This window comes from Lissotriton helveticus, chromosome 10 (genome assembly GCF_964261635.1).
Source record: "Lissotriton helveticus chromosome 10, aLisHel1.1, whole genome shotgun sequence".
Classification (NCBI taxonomy): Eukaryota; Metazoa; Chordata; class Amphibia; order Caudata; family Salamandridae; genus Lissotriton; species Lissotriton helveticus.
The window spans coordinates 1,034,314,727-1,034,339,508 of NC_136071.1; the positions used below are offsets into that span (position 1 = coordinate 1,034,314,727).

The 24,782-nt window shown below is 43.9% G+C and overlaps 1 protein-coding gene across 4 annotated transcripts in view; it reads right to left on the reverse strand.

The window, feature by feature from the left end:
• The window catches only part of PPP1R9A (protein phosphatase 1 regulatory subunit 9A), a 778,883-nt gene that overhangs the window by 749,732 nt on the left and 4,369 nt on the right, over window positions 1-24,782 (reverse strand). For all 4 annotated transcript variants that reach the window (XM_078663735.1, XM_078663734.1, XM_078663733.1 and 1 more), the window contains exon 2: window positions 10,758-12,346. In XM_078663735.1, the coding sequence (XP_078519861.1) occupies window positions 10,758-12,200 (1,443 nt within the window). In that variant the 5' untranslated portion in view covers window positions 12,201-12,346. The remainder of the gene's footprint in view (window positions 1-10,757; window positions 12,347-24,782) is intronic.

The following is a 24,782-nucleotide window of genomic DNA, read 5'->3' on the forward strand; positions in this document are numbered from 1 at the left end:
ACGTTTCCCTTTTTCTAACCTGTGCCCTAGATACTGTACTTCTGTCAGACAATACTGTAACTTGCTCGGAGATACCTTATGTCCATTTTCAGCTAAATGATTCAGTAAGGCAATTGAATCTACTTTACAAGCTTCCTCTGTTTCTGACGCAACAAGTAGGTCATCTATGTACTGTACCAGAACCGAGTTCTGTGGCAGTACTAGATTCTCAAGATTCTTTTTCAACAACTGATTAAAGATGGATGGACTGTCTGTGAATCCTTGTGGAATTCGACACCATGTTAAAACGCGATCTTCCATTTTAAACGCAAAAAGGTACCTGCTCTCTTCATCCAATGGGATTGAAAAGAAAGCCTGGCAAAGATCTATCACTGTGAACCATTCTGCTTCACATGGTATTTGAAACAATATCACTGATGGATTCGGTACCACGGGACAACATGAAACGACTATGTTGTTAATCTTTCGTAAATCCTGAACTATCCTAAACTTCCCACTAGGTTTCTGCAAACCCATAATCGGGGAGTTACAAGGACTGCCCACGATTTCCTTCAGTATTCCCTGCTGTATCATTGACTCGATCACAGGCTTTATTCCTGCAATCGTTTCCTGGGACAATTTGTATTGAGGCGTTCTTGGAAACTCAACATTTGGTTTTACCAGAATTTTTACCGGTTCTACCCCTTTAATCAATCCTATATCTTCTCCTGTGAAATCCCACACCTCTGACGCCACTACATCTCTTAAGTCTTGTGGAAGATCTTCTACAGTCAGAGTAGGATATAGTTCTACACAGAATTTTGAATTGGCCACCTTAAAGGTAGCATCATCGTCGGTAGTCTGTACCTCCACTCCTTGTGGGGTGCAGTATATGGTGCAATTCAATTTGCATAACAAATCCCTACCTAACAGACATACCGGACTCGAGTCACAAACCACAAACTGATGTTCGTTCATGTGGTTTCCAATTTTCACAGACACTGGTTCTGTCAAGGGACTAGTCATTCTTTTATTTGCGACTCCTACCACCTGAATTGTTTCCCCTGACATCGGCAAGTCTGGAACCACCGCTGATCTCAGAGTCGAACGAGTAGCCCCAGTGTCCACTAAGAACGTAGTGGGACACCCTGCCACTTCTGCCTCAACAAATGGCCCTCTCTGATCCACTTCTAGAACTGCCCCGAGGGTACAGTCTTCTTCACTGCTCACCCGTTGTCCTGTCAATGGATCAATGTAATAACATTTTTCTTCCTCGATAAACAGAGGCATTTGTTTAAAGACCTTTCCTCCAGCTGCTATCTTCGGTGGCTGTGGGAATTGGGCCCGTGGAGCCGAAGTCCCCCCTTTGGCCACCTTACTGCTTGGGACTGTCACTTTTTGCACTGTGTCTTCTTGGACCTGCTCTTCTACTTCTTGCTCTCCGTTTTCAGGGTTAAAGGGACACTCGCGTCGCCAATGCCCCACCTGGTGACACAGATGACACTTGGTCGTTTTCTTTAAAGTGGCAAAGTCTATCCTAGGTCTCTGCCCTTCTTCATTATCTTTGTTCTGACCATTTGGTTTACGTCCCATCCCCTGCTTCTGCTGGCCACCCTTCCCAGCGGACTGCATTTGCACCACCATCAATTTCTCCTTTAGATTCTTGGCTTTAGAATCTATCTCGTCACTGCAGTACCTCGCATATCGTAAAATCTCATCTAGTGGTTTGTTCTGCCAACAGATTAAATGTTGCTGTATCATCAAACAAATATCAGGTCTCAACCCCAATACAAACTTTGACACGAACTGCCCTATGTCTTTGGGATCCATTACGTCTAGTCCACTGTATTGCTTGAATGTTTTCAATAATCTTTCATAAAACTCGTGAACTGTCTCCTTGGGTTCCTGCCTTGTTCGGTCTATTTTTACCCAATCTATATCCTGTGGTGGTACCTTATCTTTCAGCCATGCTATTACCCTTTCATACTTTCGCATGACTATCTCAGCTGGTCCATTAGTTCGAACATCTCTCAATGGTTCAGCATTTGGCCATTCGACACTAGTCTTACAAGGGGTCCACAAATCGGATGGGACCACGATGTCAAACAACGTGTTCAAATCTATCCACAATACTTTCGAAATTTTAACAAACCTCTCTACCTGCTTATACCACTCGACTGGGTTGTCCCGCAACTTCGGGAATGAGTTGGTAAATGCGGCTAAGTCTCCTCTACTCCAGGGCACATGTACATAATTTCCATTTGATATTTCTCGCAAAGGGAATGCCTCCATCTGCATTACCCTTCCCTCAGGGGTCATCACATTTGTACTTCGCCTAACTGTGCCCTTTTTCGACCACCTTTCTTCCCATTTATCCAGTTCTCTCCACACTCTTATCCCTGTTACCAGCTCTCTTATGTGTGTTTTTAATCCAGCAGTTCTCTTCTCATCTAGATCTTGGTCTGCGTACTGTAATCTGTGGTTACTCTGTAATGCCCTTGTCCTAGACAAATCCACGGCATACTTGTCTGCCAAATCGGTCAGTTTTTCATGAACCGCTCTAGCTTTCCTAGTAATATCCTTTGCCATGAACAATAACTCATCCTGTTCATACAATTCTATCCTCTCCAAAGGCAATGTTCCATCTATTATCTCATCTACATCTGACTTTAAACTGGTAACATCAAGCCTTTTTGCCTTTATTTCAGCTTTCAAGACACTCAATTTAGCTCCTCCATCCGCATCTCTCCCATCCCAGCTCCGAGATCTACGTTTAGGTATTGGTGAATTATAGGGAGTCCTCCCCTGTTCCCATCTCTCTAAGTCCCATGCCTTTCCGTCTTCTCGGGGTGGGTGGTGAAACACTCCTTCATGCCTCCCAGCCTCTCTCTCTCCATCCTGGCTAGTTTCACGGGATTGAGGATAAGAGGTTCTCTTACTCCCTCTTTCTTCCCTACTTCCCTGTGCTTCCTGAGTATTCGAGGCGTGGCGGGACCTATCGCTGTTCTCCTTTCTCCAATGTTGAACGTCTTCCCCAAGCGTATGATGAAGGCACCTAAACCTATTCTGAAAATTCCGTACCGCCTCATCTCCTCCGTTCCCCCAAAGACGGGACATTTCCTCACATTCTACAATCCTAGTATTTTGTTCCGACTGTTCTCTCTGATTTGTAGGACCTGCATCCCCTCTATTCTCTTGACTTTGGCCTTCCCGGCCCTGACTGCTTTCGCTGGCCCCACAATGAGATACAGTCCCGTTACCCCTGCTTTCCCACTCTGGTTCCGTTCTTGTCCTGTTACTCGGAGATACTATGGACCCGTCCCATTCCCTCAAATCAGCTCTTAATTCTGAAAAAGATCTTGGCCGCGGTCCCCTTAGATCCATTGGTCCTCTCGGACCTCCCTGTTCTGAATTGGGACCGACAGTTGTGTCTAATGGGGTGTTCCACGTTACCGAACCTGGTAATTGTTTCCATGCATTCGTCACATTATTCCTCCTTTCCATCTCAATCCTTTCCCTATCCAATTGCCTTTGTTGTTCCCCTCTATCTCTCTCAGAATTATAGATCGAAACTATGGGTCCTATGGTAACAGGCACTTGAAGGGCGTCTGGCAATCCCACAGACTCAACCCTTTCTGTGGTTGGCGTTTTCTGCACCACAAACCTTCCCACTACACTCTGTACAGTGTTGTTTGGAGGTGTTTCTCCGCCTTTGCTAGGTGTCCATTCCGATATAGGGAGTGGTGTATACCCCTCTATCTCATTCCCATCTTCCCTTGCGAGCCCTCTATCTTCTATCAATCCCACTCTCGGAGGTGGTCTATCCATTAACAATCTGTTTATCAGATTGTCCTCCGACTCGCTTTCCTCGTCTTCTTCCATGAGGTTTCCTCCTCCTGACACCTCCCTCATCGGATACATTTTCTCCACCTCAATAGCCTGTACCCTCCAACGCTTTTCCTCCTCATCCCATTTGGAATCTCGCACTGCCCTTACCGATCGCGTCAGCCTTTGTTGACGCCTGTTCAAATTTCGGTCGTGTGCAGCCTTAATCCATGCATTAAGAGCCTCAAACTGTGTTGGTCTAGGTGAAGGTTTCAATGAGGACATGGTTGCTTTTAGCCGATGTAACACCTCTAACTTAAACGTTCCGTACTTTGGGAACTGCATTTCCTCATTTCCTTCCGTAAGCTTATTCCAAGCCCCAATCCATAATATCGTATGCAGCCCCACATTCGTTGCCATATAATGAGCTGGCGTACCCTCTGGGGGAGCCTCTTCCCCGTAATAATGTTCACTTCGTTTACGTTTAAAAATCCCTTTCAAACACTTAAAACACTTCATGATTTCTCTTTTCTCCGCGTTTGTTTACTTCCTGATGATATTCCACCAATCTCGGCGCCGTTCTCACTAACTGGCCTATCCGTACGCGGCTTTCCTCCGACGTCACTCTAGCCGCCCAACCAGAGCGCGGCTCTAGCTAACGTCACACCAACCGCTCAATCACAGCGCGGCTCTAGCCGACGTCACCCGTCCCCCTTCGCAGCAGTTCCCCTCCTTTCTCAGCTCGTCTCCTCGGTCATGCACGCATCCCATTCATACACTGAAAAATGATTACTTCCGTCCAAGCGATCACCTTTCTTTGACTGTACGCCCACAGTCTTTCTGTAGTTGTCACCCTAACTTGGCGAGATGTCTTTCCGTTTACTTCCAGACAATCGCCTTCTCCGATAGGTTACTCACACGCAGTAACTTTCGACCAGCGTCCGTTACTCATACACTCACTCTTACACTCCCCCTATCTTGGATCCACGGCGGTCAATGGTACCTCGTGACCTCCGTACTATGGTCGACAACTACCCTGGATGTTCGATACACCCAAAACCACTTAAGCTCTGGCCTGAACTTAAGATTTCACCAGTACACCCGTTTACCAGGTTACCAGTTTACCAGGTTGCGCGCGCTCACAACCCTCTCTCATTCACACTACAGGCATTCAACTCCGCAAGACATTACAATACAAATACAACACAAAACACCGCAATCTGTTCACGCATGACCCTTTTTATACTCACTCTCCGATACTGCTGCTTTTCTCGCACCGTCTGCACCTTTCGGCACACGATTCTTCCGCTGCTCGTCTCTCGACGTCTCGGGCCTTGGGGTAAACTAACCTCTCTAGATTACCTTCCTCAAGAAGATAACCATCCTCACTCTGCTACCAACTGCTAACGCGGGATTACTGGTTACTAATTATCTTGCCAAATCCCTTCTTCCTGTCGACTGAATCGTTGGTACCTGTCTTGAGTAAAAGGTAATCTCGAGGTAAACAATCAATTTAAGAACTTACACCACTCTAAATGACCACTGACCAAAATTAAGTTTTAAAGATTTAATATAAAGTCAAAGATAACTGAAGATACAAACTTCTCAAAATGAGATTCAAAAGGTATATCGGAATCACTATGAACATGAACTTCTTGAATAGTCTGAGTCTGAAGAACAAAATAATAAGTACAAGTTCGAATACTATCAGGGTTGCTAAAATGGATACAAGTTGCAACCTCAAAGTCATTACAGAAAAGAAAATTAAAGTTAGTCTGTCCCTACACTATACTAAATGACATCCCTACTTAACAAGATCTTAACCCTCTAGGTGTCAGCCGTGGTGACTTCCTAAGAAGATCACGCACTTCTCTTTGTCTCTTCTCTGATAATGGGTCTCTCCTGTTCAGCCTATCTGCCTACCCATCCGCTTCCTTAGGCTCCCAAAATCATCTGCTCTGCTCTCCTCCCGGGTCACTTTCCCTAATACCAAATCACATTTCCAATAGAAACGCCCCTTGGGACGCCCCTCACGTGGTACATCTTTCCGCGGCAAACTCCATGATGGTACTCTTGAAGACCCTCGTTAAAGTTGACCTTGGTTCCCAGGCTTCTTCTTCCGTGCGCTGATACCCCCTGAAATTCCTGGAAACTCCTACAGGCCTGCGCAAGGCGCCACTGAACAAAGTCCCTTTCATTCGAGCTGATTAGGACCCTCGCACCTGCATACAGCTCTTCCTGCAGTGGGCCTCAAATTCCAGACTTCACCATATCTTAGGCCATAAAACACTCTCAGAGCTTCATACTGGACACCTCACGACCTCTCCTCTAACGAGCACATGACGATTTGAACTACATGACATTATCGGCTCTGGCCTACTTGATTTACATGCAGCAGGTTCCTGCACTCTTAAAACGTTAACTTGATTTAAACAGCAAACATTCTTAACTAGCATACGTTTCTAAAATAACACATCTATAAAGCATATACTTTTAACCCTAAGTTCAATAGTACATTTTGAAAGAACCATGTCAACCTTGTCTCACATTATTTTAGCAGCACGTTTAGATTTGCTTGTGAATTGCCATGAGGCCTACACAAAATACTGGGTTTTTGTTACATTCAACTCTTACATTATTCCTTTAACATGAGAACATGAGGTTTTCATATTCATCCCAAACATTTCTACATTAGTCTCACACAGTTATGATTATCGTTACTCTACTTTAAACATTCTATGCATTTCACCACTGAATATAAGACACTCGGTGTATTTCACTTCTGAATATAAACACTCTGGTGCAAAGTACATGTTAACTAACTACGTGCTTGTAAATATGGCGTACTTATACATTTTTTTCCAAACTTGTGCTCTCTCAGGTGAATGGTTTGGTGTTTTGCATGACACCCTGACGTGGTCCAGGTTTAATGTAGGGCCATGTTGCAGTGTCTTACCTAAGAGGCAGCATGCAAATGCAGTGTGAGGGATAGTTGTGTGTACAAACCAGAGTCTCTAGCAGTGTGTGGGATGCTGACTCCGTTCTTTGGGGACAGGGTATTCCCTTTGGGAACATGTTCCCGAGTATTGTACAGAGAAAGAACTGTTCTTCAGAACCCATGGTACCCCAATGGATGAACATATATATCGAAAGCGCATAGGGGTTGGGAGTAGGGGTACAGGAGGTGCTGCAGCACCCCCGAAATAACCGTTCTGGAGTTCAGAAAGTGTATGCCTTTAAATTTATTTTGTGTTTTTCTTGTTTGATTTCCTGTTCATTCAAAGACACGTGAAATGTCAGGCTATGTCTTCTGATAAATTGATGCTTATTCTTTTAACAAGGAGTCTGGTCTTTTCTTTTCTTTCTCTGACTGCCAAGAGAGAGGATTTTGTACAAGTGACCTACGAGAGAATCTTGCTAGGGTACAGGGAGTGAAAGAAAGGGTGTGCCAAGTCATTTTTTTCTAACATGCAAAAAAATGTACATACCTTTAGATGAACTGTACAGATGTCAAAATATAGCAGCGATTTGAAAAGCACACATAAAGCACTTTTTTAGGTAGTTCAAGAAGTGTGATTGAAACAAAGATTTTATCAGCAACAAATCAAGATACTTTACATGGTGATGTGCAGAAGATCAATATTCGCTGACATCTGATGTCCACATTATCGTTTGCGAGCTATAGAGTTTTATCAGTAAAATTGCATGTCTTTGCAAATTTAGTGCCCATTTCAATGGAAAAGTTGCTGTCTGTAGATGACTGTGCACTACCACACTAGTGCACCAAATTGCCCTGCCAGCTACGCTCCACACCCCCACCACTCTCCCGCTGAATGGGTGTGACAACTTTACTACACTTGTTTGTTGTGTGGCACTTGGTATCAAAATGCAGGACTTCCAAGAGGAAACGAGGGACACCGTCACACAGGGCCTGATTCACAAAGGGCCTCTGCACTCGTGGCACAGGCCCCACTGTCGTGGGGGAGTCTCCACACTCCGGGCGGAATCTCTGCAATGAGAATTGGCACTACTTGCTTTATCGAGAGCCTTAAAATTGCACGTCACCTTCCTATGACTTCATTCCTACCCCCACAAGCATTATTTCAACTGCAGAAGCATAAAGCAGATAATCAGTACATTCGGCTTCGGCAGCGGGCACCACAGGGTTAACAAAATTAAACCCTCCCCCAATAACAAAGGGAAGAAGCATATCAATAAACAAAATGAAAATCTGCAGCAGTGTACAAGTTATGACAACCACAGAATTCTATTACACATTATTCAGGAATAACATACCTTGCGATCGTGAGATTATTAAATATGTTTCACGTAATTTAAAGTCATTTTATTCTGAATTTGAAAAGAAGAAAGTGATTTTAACTTTGACATTCCGCACATTGCATCATAATGCAGTAATAACCACAGAAAAATGTTTTAAGCTAGAAAAGGGTTAGCTATAACTTGACTATTTCTATCTTGTTGCCTGATTTCTGATTGGGCTATTAACTGAAGTATTCTTCGAAATTGCCTTTCCCTGATAAATGTTTTTAATTCGTGGAGTAAACACAATTTTCTCTATACAAAGGCATCATGTCATAGTTTTTCCATGAGTGTAAAGTGCTCTTGGTGTACAAAAATCTCCCTTAAAAGACAACTTCTTCAAGCGTTTCTGGTGTGTTCATACTTGTCTGCACAAAAAGGTGGGTGGAAAAGACTGAATCAATTTTAACCAGTGATAGTTACTCTGAGTACAGCATACTAAATCGTTTTTAGCTTCTATGTGCCGTTCCAGACATGGACCAACCATATGGAAATTGACTCTATGGTACCACAATTAGTACAGTCTAGTCTGAATTGCTAAGCACTATCCCTTGTGAAGAGACACAACAGCCACTCGGAGGTATTTGGACTATTAAACCATTGGTAGTAATATAATGTTTGAGCCCATAAAACACTGCAAACAATTGACTCAAATCTGGGAATACTCCTGCCACATAGGGCAACTTTAATAGATACCACAAACAAATGTATGACGCTACAATGCATACATTTACAATGCATGCCTTTACAACACAGTTTTTACATCGCAACATCCTTTACCAACGCATTGTTTTACATAGCATGCCATTACATTGCATTTTCAGAAACTACCTTTACAACGCATTACATTACATTGCATTATAACTTTACAACGCATACCATTACAATGCATACCATTACATTGCATTTGAGGTAAGTGTTGGATAGTATATGGGTAATAATTACTAATCTAACCCTAGTGAGTGCAACAGTAGGGTAAGTGTTGGATAGTGTAGGGGTAAAAATTACTATTCTAACTCCAGTGAGTGCAACAGTAGGGTAAGTGTTGGAGAGTGTAGGGGTAAAAATTACGATTCTAACTCCAGTGAGTGCAACAGTAGGGTAAGTGTCGGATAGTGTAAGGGTACTATGCGATGTAATGTCTGCGTTGTAGTGATATGCATTGTAATGACATGCGTTGTAGTGACATGCAATGTAATGGCTGCATTGTACTGACATGCGATGTAAAGGATGTTGCAATGTAATGACTGCTATGTAAAGGTAGTGCGATGTAATGACTGTGTTGTAAAGGTTGTTTTCCACCACAAACTGATGGACTGAAACCCTTGAACCAATCTGAACCACTAATAAATAATTGTGGATGCAAGATTCTCTGGCCTATTTAAATTTGTCTGTGCCACTGCAGATGGGGCCAAGCATATGCAAATCAGCCCAGGCCCTTACTTTAAAGGGACAGCCGCCCCCATTGGCTCTGAGTAGAAAGGTTATCAGGGAATACTCAAAGCAGGATCTGTAAGTATTACAAGTGAAGGAACTTAAATCGTGTGTTCCAACAGAGGGAGGGGTCTGAGAGTCACAGAAACATTGCACGTCACCAGTGTTAGCTCGGCTGCACCCCTAGACACAGCGTCGCTAGAAAGCGTTCTTTTGCCTGTAAATTTCATGACAGTGTGCAATGATTAACCCTATTACAAAAACAGCTCCGATAATCTAATGTTTTATCTTCACTTCGTGTCACTCTTTGTGTAACAAAACAGAAGCATGTGCACATACATACGTCAGTAATCAAACTCGGTTGAATATGTGCTTCTACAGAAAGCTAAGGATGTTGCTTGCAGCCATGTTACTCTAGGTAACAACGAAGAGACTAGAGCTAAGACAGGGGTACAATCTACAGAGAAGATTTTAAATGGATGCAGCAGCCAACGAGATTCATTAATAATGAAGTGGGAACCTGAGCTCCCTGCATTGCATCAATTTAATTTATTTTATGAACACATTTGTATGGCTAGGGGAAAAGGAGCACCCTCTATTGTTCATGGTGTTGCTTGACAATAGCGCCCCAGCAGCTGCACGTCATATATCAAACCCTGGAGGGTTTCCATTGTAACTTCCTTTGCACTCAGGTGCTCATAACACCGAGGCCATGCTGAAATTTTGTATCAAACTGAAAACCAGCACTGAAATTCCCCGGCCTTGGAATACCTTTCGTCCTTACCAACCATTTCTAGGCTTTTCAAATGCTTACGTGTGTTGAGTCAATCACACACTCAGCCCACATTGATTTTTTTTCTCTAGAGTCTAGTGCAAAACAACAAAAACACAGCAAAGGGGGAAGCTGAACTGTGACCGAAACCTTCAACATTCAAACTCCTCTCATATGGCAACTTTGACAATGTCCCCATCCAGAATGGTGGATCAACCCTCCCCCCCACCCCCCGCTGTCCTGCTTCCCACCTTCCTACTCTGCTCCCCTTGTGTCCTTCAGACTCCACCTTCAGGTGCTGAATTGTTCTCCCCTTTTTTCCTTACTGTAAAGCGCTCTGTTGACTTGTAGTTAATGTTTTGCAGTATATAACCATACAAAAAAGAATAGAGCTAAACACATCACGTTATAGGACACATCTGCTTACCTTGATGGGGGCACAGCTGAACTGTATCTTTCTATTGGCAGGCACTTCACCTTCAGCAGGCAATCCAGTAACTTCTGTAAATTCCATATCAGGTCCATAGTCGTTGTTGTCATCGCTGTCTTCCTCGTCTTCTGGCTCATTATCGCCCCACTCTTCACTATACCTCGATCGGACCCTGTACACATTATAGTCAGTGTGGGCATATGTGTGTGCAGTTGTGAAGTTGCTGTAGTCTTCCTGTGCTTCCTTTCCACTTGTGGTGTCATAAGGGCACTCAGGGGTATCAGTAATCAGGTCAGTTGGGACATCTCCATTAGTTGCTGAATTACCTTGTGAGTCCTCTGCATCAGTTGTATCAAAACTGTTCTCATCATTCTCCGCAAAGGAGTTCATTTGTGAAGCGACTTTAGAGTTAACCTGTTTTTTCATCTCAGTGCTGAATCCATCAGGTATCTCGTTTGTCCGGCTCGATGAGTCTTCTTTATATGCTTCTGAGTTATCAAGGGTATTATGACACACGTCTGTAGCCTTCTTGATATCCCTACTTGGCTTCGAAACTGGAAATGGGCATTTATTGACATCTACCCTAGTGGCCAGAGAGGCATTGTTCCTAGTAAAATTCTCAGTAGAGCAACCAACACTCTGCTTTGGTGAAGGAGACCTGGAGTTTTGGTCTTTGGTGGGTACAAGTCCATCCAATGTTGACACTGGTGAAGTGGGCATGCTCAGCGGATAATGGCCAGTTACAGAATATTCCACATGGCTTTTGTTTAGCTCTCCCAGGCCAGCAGTGTTTATTTCGGAGTTTTCAAACACAGCACTCAGCTGGCTAACCGTGGGTGAGACTGCTTCTGTTCTAGAACTAAGACTATCCAATGAATCTGTGCTGCCCCGATTAGACTTAGTTCCAGAACCTTCATCTGGTAGGTCATTCGATCCCCTCCTGTCTCGCTTGGGTGAATAGCGACGGGAACGCCCCATCTCACGGATGCTCTGCTCAAACATCTTTCTAGTTTCGGTAAATCTTGAATAAGCAGGCCCATCCTGATGTGTGTCAAATCTACTGATCCTCTCAGAAATCGAAGATTTCACTTTCACTGCTGGGCCATCCGCCCCCTCCTTTGGATCTCTAGCCTTTGTCGGCTTCTGAGAAGTAGGAGAAATGAGATCACTCTTAGGTTTGGCAGGTGTGGCATTGCTTTCACCGGGTTCCATGCCCATCTGCATGAACAGATTTTTAATTCGGTTGACGTTGGAGCCATATTTCCTTCCCCTAGTCTGCTGGGTCTGGCAGGTCTCCCTTTCTTTTGGTTTCTGGTCGCCATCTTGTTTGGGTTTGTCAAAGGTACTTTTCAGTGCTTGAAACTCCGTTCTGTATGCATTCCTGTGTGGAGAGGCACTCCGGAGGGTAGATCTCTCACCTGATGCCTCGGTCTTCATCATGTTGTGTCAGTGGTGCAATTCCATGTACATAGTGACCAATGGCCAATGCTCTGATGAATCCTGGGATAGGATAGCCTCTGAAGTACTTCTTAGATGCTGCTTACCTCCGTGGACTGGCTGCGAGAACTGTCACCGTTTAGAGCCAACTGTAACAAAGCATACGGAGGAAAGCTAGGGTAAGTGTTTAACTTTTAAAATATAGGCAGAATTGTAGAAAATATCACCAATCAAGAATTGTTTCACATCAAGTAATCAGGTAACCAAACATTCTAAACCAGGTGTCTCCAATGGGTTGATCACGAGTTACTGGTAGCTCACCAACCCCATCGGAGTAGCTAGCGACCTTGTCGCTTCACTAAGAAGGCAAAACATAATAAAACTGTAGTTCACATTTTAATAGTTATATTCAATGTTTTATCTGAAATGCTATTTCTGTGTGAATTCGCCTTGCCCCCTCACCCATACCAGCAGCTATTGGCTCACCTGAAGGAAGGCGGGTTATGCATTTCAAAAATGTGCGGAGATGGTGTGACCTAAAGGCTAGGGCGGTGGACCTCAAATCTGAGGAACCGGGTTAGAGTCTCGCACTTGATGTTCAACATCCTGTGACTCTGGGCAAATCACTTTGGGGCAGATGTATCAAAATACCTATTTGCGATTCTCAAATAGCGATTTTTTGAGAATCGCTATTTGAGAATTGCAAAATGGTATGTATTTAAAAATTCGCTATTTTTTAGTGATTTCTTAAAATTCCTTAATTGCGATTAGCAAATTGCTAATCGCAATTAAGGAATAATTTCCCATTCATTTCTATAGGCCAGGAGGCCCATAGGAAGGAATGGGAAGTTATTCCCAATTTACGATTCTCAATTTGCTAATCGCAAATTGAGAATAATTTCAAGGGTGCAAGTGTGTCTTAAGGACACCCTGCTGCACCCCTGAAATTTACATATGTGTGCATATGGCGCACATACATGCCGTAAGTGCATGTATGAGCACCACGTGACACCTTTACAAATGCCAAATAGTGCATTTGTAATAGAATTCGCAAATTACCACCAACTACAAGTTGGTGGTAATTTGCGATTTCTTAGTGTAAATTCGCAAAACTTAATTGCTTCTTATATAGCGTTTAAGGAATCGCAATTTGCGATTCCTTAAATGCTTACGCAATATTAAGGAATCGCAAAATTTGCGATTCCTTAACATTGCGATGCGTTATAGTTTATACATTCCATTTTCCGATTTTTTTGTCGCAGCGTTTGAGACAAAAAAATCGTTAGATACATCTGCCCCCTAATCTCCCCGTGCCTAACAAAAAAATGAATGTGTTCTTGTGTAACGCAACTGATGCTCATGTAAAGCGCTCTGATACCTGATACCTTTGGGTCAAGTTTGCGCTATATAAACCCCCCCTCAAAACAAATCCCATCATCACGAAGTATTGCGCCTCCTACTTTGAACTTTCTGAAACCGCACTCAGAGGCACTAAGTAACTGTGCCTGCTACCTTCAAGCTCGGGTGGGCTCTGACCTGCAAATTGGCTTGTGTGACACCAAGCAGTGGCACAGCACCAGAGCCTTGAAACAGGTTCAGGACTGTGACTTTTGGCAGCGCCCTGGCACAGAAGCTAGTCATTGGGCTGAGCAGGGCAGCAGAGAGCTGGGAAACGAATATCTAAAGAGGCCTGGCACCAGGGCTCTGCAAGGGGCCCGACTCAGCTTTGTGACACAGAGTGGGGCTGAGATATTTGGAGGATCAGCGTCATGTAAGTCATTTCAAAGAATAAATAAAAAGAATGCGAGTGTGATTAGTGTGGTGGCTGAGATAAGCGTTATGGGAGTGAGAACCTAAGCACCAAACGATTTAGGTGTATGAGCAGCATTTTGGCTCAGTGCAAGGCCCTCTCGATTAATGTATGGCTATCCAGTATAACTAGTGTCACGTCAGAAGACCTCCATGAATGTTAATTTTATCTGGATGTGTTTTCATTGACACAATTATGCAGAGAGAAACAACATCACAGATCAGAAAAAACCCATATGTACAATTGCACGGAAAAGTAACTGTCAGGAACTTGAAATTACATGTAAGTGAACCCAATTACACTAAACAGAACACAACATGAATATGGCTCTTTTTTTAAAGAGGATTTTCTGAGGTGTGCCCTTGCAGTTACTGCTGCTGTAGGGATCTCTCAGTAACTCCCACTTACCAGCAGAAGGTATATGCAGTGAGAGTGGACTGGAAATGGGCACCGTCTTGTGGGCACTCACAAAGGGTGGTTTTGCGTGTGTAATAAATGAGTATTTCACCATTCTTCTCCGTGGCATACACATTGAACCCTGACAAAGTATAGTTAGCGATTGCTCAAACTCAGTGTTTAATTAAAACTTTGGAATTCCGAAAGGGGGGGAGAGGGTTTGGATAAGATTGATTGGCCTGTAGATTAGTGAAAATAAACTGGAACAATTTATTTTTAAGAGCATCAGGTTACATTTACATAAGTTATAAGTTGTAGATCCGAGTCAAGATCGCCCCTGATAAATAATACAAATGGGATGGTTAGCAACGTATCCCGCAGCTCTTGGTGCCTATGTAAAAGTTGGCACTCTTTATATTTTCTCAGCCACCACTGTAATACAACTTTACCAGCTCCTGGACCTAGGTTCCATCTGTTGCTCTTCAGCTAAAGAGCTAAAACTGACTGAAGGAATCATATATGGACATCTTGACATAAGAAAACCAAAAAACCTAGATTAAAAAGGGTCAAGGGGATATATTTAATGACCTGTCATTTCATGTCCCCTAGCTAACATTATACACAAAAAGAAAATGACAGGTCTCATATATGTTGCTGTACTAGTACCAGAGAGAAAAGGAAATCATGCAAAGAGAGTTCCAGATAGGCTGAGATATTCCCATCAGACCACCCTTTGGTGGAGTCTCATCATATGGGGTATTTGTATTTCATCCAGTCAACCGCCCAACCCATCAAAAGATGGTGCGGGTATGGATATACAGTAGAAACTCTAGCCAAACTGTTACTCAAGGGTAGTGCTCAGGGTGTGTAGTGCAGTGCTGTGGTGTAACTTAAAATTAACGACTCAGACAGAAAAAATTAATTTATTAGGGTTTGTCCAAGTGTCAAGGTTAAAATCACGCCAGGCAGTCTAAATATATAACTGCACTGTGGCGCTGTGTAGGACGTGTATAAATTAGATAATAATAAAAATACTTCATATTTGTAAAGCGCAAACGTATCACCCCCTTAAGTGTTTCAAGGCACTGGGGGCCACCGGGGAGATTACGTGAGCTATTGACCAGAGTCACATGATACTGAGCTGAGGTGCTGCCGGTGATCAAACCGAGAGCCCTGCGCTCCTGAGTCAGCCGCTCTGGCCGATACACCAAACCTCTCCTCTAGAGGAAAATACATTGTAAGCAAACACAAGGTTTAATGGGCACCTTGACTCTTCTCTATTGTAAAAAAGTCAGAAAATAGACTAGGATTTAGGGAACCATTTACCAGTAAGGGGGAAAACATAGACACTAGAGCAGGGGTCCTAAGCCTTTTTCTGTAGAAAGAGCGACTTCTGATCAGTGAAATTCATTGTGATCTACTGAATGCTAAGCAAATTATGTATTGTTAACAGACAACTCCACACCCAGCTTCATCAACTTTAAACATAATGTCCATAGACTATGGTTTGAACAAAATACTATGACAGGGGGCACTATGAAATTACTGCCATGTGTATCAGTGAGAGTGTGGTCCTTGGGGATGTCTGAGCATGTGTGCGTATAAACGTCATTCAGTGTTTGAACTTTCAGTCAGGAGTATGGCATTTTGTTTGAAAACTATAGGAATCATTAAGGTGAAGGGGTGTGTCTGTAAGTAGGATATGAGCCAATTTGGTGGTCAGAGCAGGACAAGCCATTCTTAGTGTGGGGCAGTCCCTCAAAGAGGACGAGAGGCATGGATGGCAAACACTCATATAACTGCCATGCCTCAACTTTAACCCGGAAGTATGTGTGTGTATGTGTGTGTGTGTGCGTGTGTGTATGTGTGTGTGTGTGGAAACTTTTTGGACTCGGGACACAGCAGGTGACTTGAGTGGTAGCCAGCACTCACCTATTACCATTTGTTGGGCTGTCTTCTGTGTAGTGCCCTTTTGCCGCAGCACCAATCACACCAGCCCGGGACCGGAGGAACGCCAGGAGCAGAACCCAGACATAGTGGTGGAACTACAACCCCCAGAGTCCCTAGCACACTGAGGACATGCTAAAAGGAACACGCCGGCCCGCGGCGCCTTGTAGCCAGCACCCACCTATTGCCATTTGTTGGGCTGTCTTCTGTGGAGTGCCCTTTTGACGCAGCACCACTCAATCCAGCCCGGGACCGGAGGAATGCCAAGGGCAGAACCCAGACATAGCGGTGGGACTACAATCCCCAGAGTCCCTAGCGCACTGAGAACGCGCTAAAAGGAAGATGCCGGCCTGCGGCGCCTTGTAGCCAGCACTCACCTATTGCCATTTGTTGGGCTGTCTTCTGTGGAGTGCCCTTTTGCCGCAGCACCACTCAAACCAGTCCGGGACCAGAGGAATGCCAGGAGCAGAACCCGGACATAGTGTTGGGACTACAACCCCCAGAGTCCCTAGCGCACTGAGGATGCGCTAAATGGAAGGACGCTGGCCCGCGGCGCCTTGTAGCCAGCACTCACCTGGGCTGTCTTCTGTGGAGTGACCTTTCGCCGCAGCACCACTCAAACCAGCCCGGGACTGGAGGAATGCCAGGGGCAGAACCCAGACATAGCGGTCGGACTACAACCCACAGAGTCCCTAGCGCACTGAGGATGCGCTAAAAAGAAGACGCCGGCCGGCGGCGCTGGACGTGGCCGGGCAAAGCCCGGGCCAAGGGCGGGCTCGTCCACGCCTGGAAGAGCCCGGAGGAGGCTGGGCTGGGCCACCTCCTTAACATCATGTTCCAAAGTCTAAGGTACTATTATTTCACCTGTTTTCATACTTTTTTGTAGCATTTTCTATTAACTATGGTGAGATGGAAGGCAGCCGTGGAGAAAGCAGGGGGAGGGAGTGTGACAACCCTTGTTGCATTCTTGACTAGAGCAGCGAGCGTTCTCTCTCATGAAATAGAACTAACAGAGAGACGACTGTCCATGGAACCACTTCTTCTTGCCAATAGGTGATCCTCAGGAAGCACCTTTGAGAATACTCATCTTACCCCCAGGTCCCAAATGTCATTATTTGATGATCTCCCACCTGGTCAACGGGAGCTTCCACTAACTGCACAATTGCCAGCTACTTCTAACTTGAGGGATAATGAATCTCCACCCTCATTATCTCAGCCAATGACCCCTCTTCAAAGCAACGTAGGGGTTGTGGGGCTATTAATTCTAAACAACCTAAACCTTCAAGAGCGATCAAACCCAGGACAATTCAAGCCAAGGTAACTAGAGCAGACATCGTGACAGCGCCAATGCCATCAATCTCAAGCACCTTATCCCGAGAGTTAGTATCGGATGATGTCTTCTGGGCGGAAGTCACTAAATTAATGACCACTCTTCTTGACCCAATCCTCTTGAAATTGTCTAAGATTGAAGAGAGACTAACTGGCCTTGAGCCCCAAAATGTACCGGCACAATCATTAACCCAGAATGCTGATCCTATTCACCCAACCATGGACAAACTACAATCTAACGCCTGTGCTGATGGAGATGCAACCACTTTACCGCCCTTGAGCAGTGCTCCAAGCACATCCGTAATGGATGGTTTGGCACCTCTAGCCTATGAGCAATCCCATCTTCAATCAATGGACCAACCTTCATCACTCAGAGACAAAGGAGAGATGATACTTCAGGCACATCAGGCACCTCGAGGGCTGGGGGAACTAAGAATGGCACTCCATCCACAAGGAACAGATCATCCCTCTGTAGAAATGGCCAATAATAATCTACAACAATGGCTCCACCTCCCGCCAGCAGTTCCCCCCTTGTGCTGGTTTTGGCCAACGTTCCTATCTTGCGGGACAATCAGCAGGAATCTACCACGCAGCTAATGGACAAATGTCTGCACTGGCTATCAAACTAGCCTGTGGATTGGGGAATGGAGAGCCATCAGCTAGCCAATAAAATCATTATGGCCAGTAGGGTGAGGTGGGTGGGTAGCTGTACTAAATCCTTTGCTGGGGATTGTGTAGTGATACATTTTAACAACCCTTAAACTAGCACTTTTCTCCTTAGAAACTCAAAAGATTTTGCTCTCGGAACACCCATATTGTTCCTCTAGTTCTGGAGCATTTTTATAAACAGGGCCCAATTCCAGGAATTGAACAGAGGGGTAGGCTAAGACTAGGCCACCCCATGCCATGACATTTCGAACGCCCAAATACTGCACCAGGGGTTGAGCTCTATAATAGATTTGCAGCCCGTTCCGATATGAAAGCATGCAATTGAACATCAATACCTATCTATCCAGCTTCCTTAATATTGCCCAATACTGAGCCCACCACGCTGGTTCCACCTGTGCCCGTGTCCCCCCAGGAAATAGGGGAGAGGAATATGATAAGCCTTGTTACCTGGAATGTGGCAGCAATTGCTTCAAAAGTCGGAAACGATGAGTGGCTTAACCACTGGCAAACGATAGACATTATATGCTTCTAAGACACGTGGGCTAAGGAGACAGTTTTATTCCCAGGGTTCCCAACAATTCATACCCCTGCAGTGCCCTCTGCATCAGGCAGAGCTAAGGGCGGTTTATGAACCCTAGTTTCTAATACACAATCAGTGCAAGTAAAACAGGTGGGCTCCTAGAACAAATTCAAATTCTCCAATTGGAGTTCACAAATGAGGACCACTGGATATTAAATAATTTTTACAATAATGATTTTGGGGCTAACATGAAACAAGTGGTTGACGATTTAAATAATGAACTCCGATTAATCAACTCCTGAATTCAGAAAAACCTTCCTAGCATAATAGGGCTGGGGTATTTTAATACCCATTTATGCAAGTACAATGAGGTTAGCGTGTGTGGGATGGACAATCCGTAAGGTAACCCACTCTTACATTTTAAACATAGTGAATACAGAGACACGCTCAACAGGCTATTATATACAAGGCACTTGACCATAATCAATTGTGGCAAGACTGGTCAAATAGAGCCAAATTGCAGGAAAAATAATTTGGAGTCCACAATCGATTTTTATTTTAGCCTCTTCTGTAATACAAGATAGAGTGGATCATTTTAGTAACAAATTCACTTGCCATAGCGATTACGCAATGTTAGTCATCCAATTAAGTACCACGCAGAAAGCGAAGAGATACCAGCCGTTAGTGCATAACATTGCATTATCCAGAAACAATGGATATCAAATGAATTGGGTACATGTTGAGAAAAAGAGCTTGGCTTTTGTTATACTAAATCAACTAAGGGGGGATATTCTACATTGTTTGGATGAGGATGCCTCTCCCTCCCATCTAGTCTCCCAGTTCAAAACCCTTCTAATAAAAGTAAAAGCTGCGCTCACCCGCCATAAACCAGCAAATAGCACACCACCTGGCCGTTGGTTTGACTCATTATGTTCTTCAGCTAAGAGAGCCCTTGATACTGCCCTAAAAGTGCAACAAAGAGTTCCGGCACTGATAAGATCACTTCGCAAAGATTATAAGCAGGGTAGAAGTAAACGTGTGAAGGAACTACGGGAGAAGGCTTGGGACGATCTGGAACAACCCGCTAGCTCACGAAATAGTAGGGAGTTCTGGACGGTCATAAACGCCCCATATCTTAAAGATTTAAATGATCCGTCTTTGGACACACATGTAGAGGAAGCTGCATGGATAGGGCATTTTTAAAGCATCTTCGCATTACAATCACCTCAAGAGCTTTCTCAACTCGATCAACCCTGCCCAAGGAATCCTGACTTTCTCACTGCACAAAGTGAGAAAAGGATTGGATGCCTGCGTTCGAAGGAAAGCCCCAGGACCAGATGGGGTCCCATTTGACCTCTTCCAGGCTAACCTTGACCTGTGGGTTACGCTAATAACAAATGTTATTAATGGCATAGCGGTAGAGGGTCCACCACCATCCTTGAACCACAGTATGTTAGTTCCAATATTTAAAATGGGAGATAGGGGCTGTCCCAAGAACTATAGGCCCATCTCCCTCCTGGATACAACCTGCTAAACGTATGGGCCTGCTGTTGTTAGACAGGTTGGAGGAGTGAGCACAAGAACACAATATTTTAATGCCGGCGCAATATGGATTCCTGAAAGCTTAGGGGACAGTGGAACAATGTCTGAACCTGTTGCTTTGCTTAGACAAATATATGAAGGCCAAAGGTGGGAGGATATACATGGCCTTCATAGATTTGTCAGCGGCCTTCGATTGTGTGTCTCATGCTAAATTGTGGTCCATGATGGAGGGCATGGGGATCGACCCCCTGATTATTCGCTTTATTTGTCAGCTTTACACCAATACCACTGCCTCTGTCCGTTATGGCAGAAACGGGGAATGCACGCTGCCATTTAAGATAGAGAAAGGAGTCAGACAGGGTTGTGTCCACCCATTGTTTCTTTTTTCCATCTATACTACCGGGGTGGAGGCGGCCCTGTCTGGTCTCTCTCTAGACATGCCAAAACTTGATAACATCCCACTCCCAATATTGGTGTACGCTGGCGATGCGGCTTTAATTGCTAGGACAGGGGTAGCCCTTCAATGTCTTATATCTTCCTATGCTTTATTTACGGTTTCATTAGATCTCAGAGTGAACGAATCCAAATCATTCATCATTCTAGCTGGAGTTCCCAGAGACGCGAAAGCACTGCACTTCCATCTAGCCTCAAAGAAAATCGAGGTTGTTGATTCTTTTCCATACCTGGGGATCTTGTTTGATAACAAGCAATCCTGAAAAAAACTGGTGAAAGCAAGAGCCCTGGGCATGGAAAGAGGTCTTCAAGCCATAAAGGGGTTTGCTAAAAAATTAGGTGCTAGCCCTTTGGACAAAATTAAAAACATCTAGCAAGCTAAAAACAAAGGGGGCTGCAACTTACGGGGCCGGAGTTTGGGGAATGGCCCATATCAACAAATTGCAGAAAGTGGAAGACACCTTTTTTAAGTCGAGGGTCTCGTTACCACCCTCAACATCTAATTATATCTTACATCTGGAATTGAGCCTCCCATACTTGCTTGACTCTATCAGATTGGCACCCATCCTGCTGTGGCTCTTGATCTGGCGAAGGGTTACTGTTAAACCTAACTAAACGATTAATTTGTGATTGCTTGAGGCTCGAGGGCCATAGCAGGATTGGCTGGCTTAGATATGTGGAGGCGGAATTAAAAGCAACAAGGCAGGGAGAACATTTTAGGGACCTGCATCTTGTAGTAAGGTCTCTAAACGGAAAATAATCGACCTTTATTTACAGAAGGCTAATCGTGACCATAGGGAAAAGAACAGGCCCTTACAAGTGCTTGCAGTTTAGGACCAAATTCTGGCAAGACGGGGGGAAGGTTACTTTTACCTTTCCTCCGTCACTGTAGCACAACACAGATTTATTCTGTTGCGCTTTCGCCTGAATCTAATCCCTCTAATATTCGGGTCTCTAGAGCAGAGGTTTAAGCACGCAGACTTGGGCCCTTGTCCTTGTGACAACTGTTTACCTCAGTGCGATCTACATTTGGTCCTGTTCTGCAAGTTTTACCTTACTGAAACAGAAAGGTTCCTCCTCCCAATGTTAAGGCTACAAAACTTCATGCAATGCAGAGTGGCACTGCACTTTTTAAAAGCTCTACCTAATCCCCACATTTGTTTTATGGTTGCATCTTTTCTGTGGGCATGTTGGAGGAATAGAAGGGCGAGGGGCTTGCTGTTATGAATGTTAGCATTCAAGGATTAAAGTGTACAGACGATCTTGGTTTTAATAAGGCATATAAAAAAAAGATTAATAAGCTTTTAAACATTCTCTGTTTTTTACTTAATCTGTTTTATTGTGGTCTATTCGATGAAATCGTGCTTTTATGATCTGTTTGTACATAGATCGAATAAAGATTTTGAACGAACAAACGAACGATTGAACGCTGTGCTGGCCGCACTGTTGAGAACACAAAGACAACCTTTTTAGACAGATCAAGGGGACCAGCATGGGGGCCACATGTGCCCCCAGTCTGGCATGTCTGTATGTGTCAAAATTCGAGGACAAACATGTCTACAATATAGCTGCCCCTTTTTATGAAAACGTCTCAGAATGGGGGCGCTATATTGATGACATTTTCTTTATATGGACAGGAGGAATGGAAGACCTCAACGAGTTCCTAGCATGGTTGAACCTGGGAGATGTAAATCTGAGATTCACATCTCATATTAGCAGAAGCCAGGTAGAATTTTTAGATATAATTATTAAACATAAAGAAGGCCAGCTAGCAGTAGAATTATACACCAAACAAACTGACAGAAATATTATGCTACATTACGGAAGTAACCACCCAGGATCACAAAAAAATAATATCCCCTTCGGTCAGTTTCTTCGCCTTAGACGCAACTGTACCACCAGGGCAGACTATGAAATCCATGCCACAAATCTAAAAGATAAATTCCTCGAAAGAGGATATCCTAGAAGAATGATTAGACATGCTTACAAACGAGCTAAATATTTTAACAGAGAAAACCTGTTTAGCCCAAAAATACAGAGCCAGGATAGAGTACAGCCAATTACATTTGTGACCAACTTCTCGCAAGTTAGTTTCAAAGTTAAAAACATAATAAATAGAAACTGGCATCTCATTGCAGACAAGGCTCAGGACCCTATTCCTAAGCCCATGTTCTCGTACCGGAGAAACAGAACAATCAGGAACTCCCTGGTACACACTTACAAGGAGAATCCTAGAGCTCAACAAACCACCATTGATAACAATCCCTTACCCACGGGAACCCATCCATGTATGGGTTGCGTAAACTGTACCAGTATCCTCAAAGGCAGCCAGATCACTGTAAATGGTAAAACAATACACATAAAAAACTTTATTAATTGTAGAACCAAGAACGCTGTCTATCTAATCCTATGTCCTTGTAACAAGCCATACATAGGTGAAACTTCTAGAGAACTCAGATTGCGACTCAACGAGCATCGTTCAGCACTTAGAACAAATAAAACAGGAGCGCCCCTGACTGAACATTGGAGGGAAGCTAACCATAAAATTGAAGATCTTAAATGGTGTGGCGTAGAAAAAATATCTGATAACATTAGAGGTGGAAACCTAAACAGTAAAAGGAAAAGGAGGGAGCAATTCTTCATGTCAACCCTCAATAGTGTGAGGTGCGGCCTAAATTCAAGAGAAGATTGGGAGAAAATAATTCAGTGAAGACTGCCCTTTAGTAGACGATAGTCCAACCATAAAACCATTGTAAAATAAACACACCCAAGATCTGAGCAAAAATTGGGTTTCTGGTGTATATCATCCCTTACCAGAGAGTTAATAAATAATAAATCGGATTTCTCACCAGAGAGTTAACAAATAATAAATCTGATTTCTGAAATTGTCCTAGACTTAATACTATCCATAACATACTTAAACCGAGGGTTATTGATATATGGCCCGGTAAGACTTAAATAAAACCTTAGTAAATATCTTAATAATAGTATGAATCACATCAATGCAATATTCAATATGCACAAAAGCAGACAATATAGCCACTTAGTTTAAACCAAGGAGGCACATTACAGTAAACTCGGTCCATTATAGACCAACCAGTAGGGAGAGAAACATCCCAGACGCGCTAAAAACACCCACGCGTTCGCTAAATATTTATAAACGTACGCGGAGTGTATAAACGCACGTTGAGCAAGATGCAACCCAAATTTTTTTATATAAAATAAAGATGAGGGCCTAATTGAGTAAAATATGAGCTTGAAGGCGCTAGACGCGCAGTTGGCTCAGTGACGGGTGAAGAAGCTTTTACGGTTACTAAGGGAACCGCACAATGATTGGTTCAATATAGACCAATCAGCTTGGGAGAGAAATATATCTGACGTGCTATCAACATACACGCGTTGCTAAATATAGAGTGAGCTTCACGCAGTGTAAATTTGTACGTCAAATAAGGTGTACCAAAAATTCTTTTATAAAAATTGGGTTTCAATTAAGCCGACAGTAACGCGAGGTAGAAACGAACGAAAACACGTTCGGCTGCCATGACAACCGCACTTTGTTGGTCCCGATATAAACAAATCAAAGGACTGGAAAATGGAATACCCTGGCCAATGAGGCAGCAAGCTTAGCGGAAGGAAGAAAAGCGTTCGGTTCCTATGGTAACGACACGGCTATTTGCCGACAGTGAACCTATCAGGACACAGAGAACAGTAGCCAATTACTAGGCTGGCACATAAAAGCACCGAGGAATTGGGAAACCCTCAGCGTTCGTGACGGCCCATACCAGACCTGTGGAAGGACGTGTGGACTGACTGCCAGAGACCAGGAGCAGGGAGGCCGAACTTGCTATCTAAGGTAATGGCAAATGAAAACTAGGACATGAGAAAGCACAGGGTGAGATTTAAACAGCCCTCTACTAAA